This window comes from Entamoeba invadens (assembly GCF_000330505.1).
Source record: "Entamoeba invadens IP1 unplaced genomic scaffold scaff_1105074724767, whole genome shotgun sequence".
NCBI lineage: Eukaryota > Evosea > Mastigamoebida > Endamoebidae > Entamoeba > Entamoeba invadens.
This window is the reverse complement of record NW_004440209.1, coordinates 34,773-41,316: the sequence shown is the minus strand read 5'-3', so window position 1 is coordinate 41,316 and position 6,544 is coordinate 34,773. Positions and strand designations below refer to the sequence as shown.

The 6,544-nt window shown below is 25.5% G+C and overlaps 2 protein-coding genes across 2 annotated transcripts; both read right to left on the bottom strand.

The window, feature by feature from the left end:
* Nucleotides 1-1,271: 1,271 nt before the first annotated feature.
* Nucleotides 1,272-2,559, bottom strand: EIN_196070 (hypothetical protein; the record flags this gene model as incomplete). The annotated part of the gene is made up of 2 exons (XM_004255328.1): nt 1,272-1,387; nt 1,425-2,559. 2 exons carry the CDS (start codon nt 2,557-2,559, stop codon nt 1,272-1,274), a joined length of 1,251 nt encoding a protein of 416 aa, XP_004255376.1.
* A 1,682-nt stretch (nt 2,560-4,241) lies between these two features.
* On the bottom strand, nt 4,242-4,937 carry EIN_196060 (hypothetical protein; the record flags this gene model as incomplete). Its single annotated transcript, XM_004255327.1, has 1 exon — nt 4,242-4,937. One exon carries the CDS (start codon nt 4,935-4,937, stop codon nt 4,242-4,244), a length of 696 nt encoding a protein of 231 aa, XP_004255375.1.
* Between the last annotated feature and the right edge of the window lie 1,607 nt (nt 4,938-6,544).

The following is a 6,544-nucleotide window of genomic DNA, read 5'->3' as shown; positions in this document are numbered from 1 at the left end:
AGAATCATCTTTTAAAAAATCCATAAATAGCATTTTTAAAGAAAATCAAGTGTTTCAAAATATACCTTTTTGATCTTAGGCAAAAAATCCAAATTGAAAGAAATTATGTTTAAGATATTTACCATCCTCAGAAAATTTAACAATCCTCATGAATCCCTTAATGTTAAAAATTTGACTGAAATAACAACTAAAGATACACAAATTGAAATTAATGACTTTACATTGTATGGGTGCAGTAAATTGGAGAAATACTTAAAGTTTGTTGCTGTAAAAAATGCGAATTACAATGATTTTTTTGATCAAAATTTGTGAATTAAAATACATGGAAATTAAGAGGGGAGTGATAATATTGTACAAAAAAATAGCAGATTGCAAATCTTTGACTGAAATTGAAATACCTCAAAGTGTGTTGTTAGTCGACGATTTGTCGTTTGTTGGGTGTTCAAATTTACAAAACATTTTATTTGATGAAAGTGTTGTATTAGGAAAACACTTATGTTTTGCAAATTTGGTCAATTTAGTTGAAATTAAATTACTAACTACACTCACAAAAACCAGTAATTTTATGTTTAAAATTGTGTTTTATTGTTGGATGTACAAATACCAAAATTTGCCATTAAATTGGAGATATGGCGTTTTATGGAATGTAGTTCATTACTGAATTTTGTTGTTCCAATCACAGTTAAAAGTATTGGATTGATGTGTTTTAAATACTGCACTTCACTTTCTTCGTTGTGTTGTTGTGTTTCTCTCCAACAACCAATATCGACTTTGATGGGTACTAATGCTATAATAACCCATTTTTGAATTATTTTGTTAAATTTGTGTGTAATTTGTTATATGTAAATAAATGTAATTGAATAATTTATAAACATTTTTATTAATTAAAAATGCAAAGCTAAAAGTTGTTTAGTTTATAAATTTATATTGTTAAACAATAAAATAAGTTCAAAAAAAATAATGACAATTGAAATGAAAATAAAAATTCACTCTTTTAAGAATAAGACTATTTTAGATTTAACAAAACATTTATTTTAGAACATAATAGTCATTATGTATAATAAAAACAAGAACAACAGATCAAAAATATTTATGGTTGTTATTCGTATATAAATGTTTTTAAAGTAAAATTAAAAAAAAATACAAAGTTTTGCTTTGAATTTTTTGAACACTTTAAATCACTTGAAAATTTAATAATGGTATGATAAATATAGATATTATTTCATTTGTATAAAACATTATAATAATTTTAAATTATTAAATTACTTTTCTTACTCTTTTTTTGTCATGTCATCAACTTTTAAACATCCCAAGAAGCAATTTTCTCCGAGTTCTGTCACAGTGCTTGGAACAACCAACTCGAGATTAGAACATCCCGAAAAAGATTCTTTTTGAATATTTTTAACACTTTTTGGTATAACAACTTTTTTTCAAGTTGACGCAATTTTTAAATGCGCACTCTTCAAAAACAACAACCCCTTCTGGAATAACAATTTCCTCCAATTTTTCACATCCATCGAAACAATTGTATGATACTTTACTCAGTTTTTCTGGCAATTTAATAGACGCCAAAGATGAGCATTTCATGAAACAGCAAGTTCCAAGTCTAGTGATAGAACTTGGCAATTCCACTTTCTCGAGTTTCTCGCATTTATAGCAACACTCATCTCCAAGTTCTTTCAAAGTCCTTCCAATGCTCAACGAAGTGATGTTGCTGCATTTATAAAACGCCATTTTCCCAATGCAATATTGGCAGTTTTTGATCTCAACACTTTGAAGGGAATAACACTCTTCAAAAGCGAATAAACCCACTGAACTTATGAAAGGGGGGAAAGTGACACTTTTAAGTCCTTCGCAATTATGGCAACATTGTTCTGGGATTTTAGTCACCCCATCAGGGAAACTCAACATAGTCAATTTTTTGCACTCGAAAAATGCACCTGCGCCAACAGAAGTCACTGTGTTTGGCATATCAAACGACGTCAGATCTTTACAGACATGACAACACGACTCCCCAACTTCTTTTAAGTACTTTGGAAGCTTAACAGAAACCAAAGAAACCGCATTGAAGAAACAACTTCTTTGAAGTGAAGTCACATTGTTGGGTATTGTAATGGCCGTTTTCTGAGTACTGTTGAAGCAACTTAAACCCAAATTAGTCACTGTTTTTGGAATTAATTCGCCATATTTTTTACAATCATCCATAGTGTAAGTTATGTTTTTATAAGAGACTTCTGCGGGTGTTTGTGTTTGAGTAAGATTATACTCTACTTCGCACCAAACGTTGATATGGAAGAAAGTGTGTTTATTCTTCGGCTTTAATAACTTTGGACCAAAAACTTCATTGCCAAACGTTTCAGCAGAGTCTGACCAAATATTGAGTGTTTCAATGTTCGGGAAGTATTTTATTGAGTCCTTGTTGATTGGAATCGGATTGGCATGGAACTTAGTCAAATTGCCATTGTATTTCTTGTTTATCTTCTCGATATTGAAAAGATCATGGAGTGTTGTCAGATACCTTGAAACAATGACCATGTGATATCCATCTAACTGACTCATTAACAAATGTTTTGAAATTTAAATTTAAGTTGACACTTAAATTGGTCTCAATTATTTTTTTTGTGTAGTTTATTATATTTCAGAGGTGTGTAGTGAAATTTTATTCATATTTTTAAAAATCTATTTAATAATAAATTTTACTAAATAATACAAATTTGTGTTAAAAATATTTTTATAACAATAACACCAGTTAATATTATAAAATCAAAAGTAATTGTTTTATATAATCAAACAAAAATACTTAGTTAACGAAGTTTGTTTTTGTATATTCTGTATATTTTTATATTATAACATGTTTTATTTATTTCAATTGTAATTATTTATTATCTTATTGTAATATAGAACTTTTCTTTAAATAACAATAAAATAATTTTTAGAATCGCTAATTATATCTAATTTTAAAAAGTCTTGAATTTGATTCACATTTTTAATTTGAATATTCTCATTCTTAATAACAATATATAAAATATCAAAACAAATGGTATATAACTTTAATTTGTTTTATAATTATTAAGTCATTTTACTTGTCGAGAAAGTATTTAAATGTTTTAAAATTAATTGAAATAAATGACACTAACACCATATAATTTTAAGATAAATTAACTTTCCAATTTTGAAATATTTTTATTAATTTCATATTTATAACTATGGAAAATAATATATATTAGAAAAACTTTGATTAAAAAAATATTCGGAACTGTGATTCGATTCAAGTTAACTTTTCATCCTGCATATATTCCAAATTCTACTTCTTGTTTAAACCCAGGGCAAAGTATATCCAAGTATGGGAAACATAAAGAAGTAATTATTATTGTGAATATATTTATATGAACTCTATGCTTATTAATTTCATATTATGGGATTTTTATTTTTTATTAACTAATTAAAATAAAAATAATTTTATAATATTAACTAATATATAAACAATAGATAAATGAATTAAAAAAATAGTTTATTTTATTAGTGTTATTAATTTTATTTTAAAATAATATTTTGAGATTTTTAACACAAATTCGTTTTTTCAGGCTTTATTTTAATAGAGTGAATATTTTATATTCAAAATAGAGTAATAAATTCTATCAATGTGTGATTTTGGCCAATCAAAAGTAGCCATCATACTGGTACAATATAATGATTTTACCACATATTTGGCTTTAAAACCCGCAATAATAATGTCAATTGCAAATTTGTTTTTATTTTAAAAGGATAAAGACTTGGTAATAAAAACTTAAAAAGAGAAAAATTATCAAACAGAAATAAATTCAAAAAAGATAAGAAAAGAAAAGCATAAAATGCTCTTCAAAAAATATTAAACTTTAAATGATAATAAAAAATACACCGACTTCCACACACCAATCACAAGAGCACGCTTCGAATAGATAAAAATCAACCTCAACAAGTCGATGACAGCCAGTCGAGAAAGTGCTGCAAGACGTCAAATTAGACAAAAGAAGCATTGTCGATGTTGTGTTGATTGGTTGATCAACTTGTATTTCAAATATGATGCAAATTCTACAAGACTATTTTCAACGGGAAAAAAAATCGACAAATATTTAATCAAACGAAGCAGAAGCATATGATGTTGTTGTGTATCCAATAAAAACGTTCAAAGTTTTAATATATATTTGAATTGTTAAAAAAAATATTTATTCAAATAAATCAGCAAAATAACATAAAAATAATCAATTTTTAGAGAATTGGTAGTAATTACTTTTATAAAATATTTTGTGTCTTACAACAGGCGAACATTTTGTATTTTTGTTATAAACCATTTTCGTAATATTGTTATATACAAAAGTTGCTCGTTCTTCATAACACATTCTTTGAGTACAACTTTCAAAAACCGGATTTAAATAGTCCAGTTTTCTTGTGTATATCAACCAGTTGTGTAATGACTGGTCATAGCCCCATATCTTCCATTTTTCAAAATCAGTATTTTCAATGAATGTCTGTAAATAATTTAACACTTTATCAGTTCCCCCTAAAATAGTACCCATGTTACTTATTTTTGAACTGTTTTTTCGATATGAATCAGCCACTTCTTTTCCTATTGTTTTGTACATCCAAGTGTAGTCCGTCTTCCTTTTAAACGTAAAGCAGTTGGTGTTGTTATTCAAACACTCAATTTGAACGATAAAATCGTTTTGAGAGAATGTGGCGAAGATATCTCCAAATATGAAAATGTCCCGGAGGTCTGAAATGAACACTCTGTCATATAAATGACGACGTGGGTATAACCATTCTCTCCATGCAAACATTCTTCGTGTAGCAGAGTCTCCTTGATTCGTAGCATTGTGAATAATAACATCAAACATGTCGACTGATATCCCATATTTCTCATACATATGTTCAAAGTCTTTACAAGGTGCAGGTGACATCAATAATATCTTTTTAGTTGCATGATAAATTGATGAATTTGCAAGACTAAAAATGAAATCAATGCTTTTGTTAAGTCGAACAAAGGAGTTGTAATCATTAAAGGAATATGCTGTAAGTCACAAATCACGTTTGGTATTCTTAGGGTATTGAAACACGTTATTACAATTGTTAGAATAATTAAAATTGCGAAGATCGGTGTGATTATTGTGAAATATATCTAATTTGATATTCATTGCGTTTATACTTGTCTTATTTTCAAATGATAATTTTAATAAACCAGCTGTGAATAAATAAGATAAGTTTATTGTGAATAAAAGGAATATAAATGAATTGAAAAGTAATACATATGATAACACCGTCATACAACTATATTCAAATTTAAGTTCATCAAAAAACGTGTTCAAATTGTATATTAATCACTATTATTATGTAATACAAAGTGTTTAAAGTATTGATAAATATAAATTACTATTTTGTTTATTATTTTATTATTAACACATCAAAAACAAGGTTATTGATAAACCCTCAACTTGGTACTTATTAGATTGTTTTTAGACACTACAGTTTGAACAAGTTATAAATCAAGATATATTAAGAAAAATTGTAAGCAGATTGTATATTTTTTAATTCAAAAAGTCTATAATTGCTTTTTTTGTTTAAATTTCACAAAAATGTTCATTTGAATACAAAACAATATAAAAAGGTCATAAAAATAGTTTAATTACAAAATAAAGGTTTTTGTTAAATTTTTTATTGTAAAATACATTTTATTTATTGTATATGAAAAAGTTATAAATATCGGGAAATTGTTAATAATAAATACATACAAACGCACAATAAATATTTTTGTTGCAAAAATATTTTTTAATATTTTTTTAACTACACACTTATTGTTAATTTAATTTTTTTATCTTTTATTTAAAATGAATGCATTCTTAATCTTTATTTTTTTAAATTATCGTTTTTGAATTGAAGTAAACTTATTAAAAAAGATAAAAACTTAAAAACATTATTTTTAAATAAAAATTCTTATTTTTTATTAAAATATATTTTTTTAATTAAATAATGTTATAAATTGCAAAGTTTGGGGAATTTTTTCGATCAAAATGAATTGATTAGTGTTGTTTGATTCAAAAACAAAAAAAATAAATTCAACATTGAATGTTGATTGTAAAATAATTGATTCCTTTGCACTCAATATGCAACAAATTTAAATCATTATTAGTAACAATTATTTTTAAACTATATATATTAACATCATTAGCTTTGTAAAATAACAGGAAGATCTTTTATTGTTTAAATAGCGATTCACAACACTCTAAATATTTTGATTTGATATATATTTAATTTTTTAAAAATAATAAAACACATAACAAATTATTTAAATCAAAAATAATAAAATTATATTTTAATCAATATGAATATACAGTCATGCGAAAAAGCTGTCGCGTTTGGAAAAACCTGTCTTGAAAAAATATTTTATAGTAAATTTATAATTACTTACTATACAGTATAGCTTCTATTCGATTTATTTGCAGGGTCATTTCACAAAAATCGAATAAAAATATTCGGCATTTCCAAATAACATTTTCTATTTTAGATCATT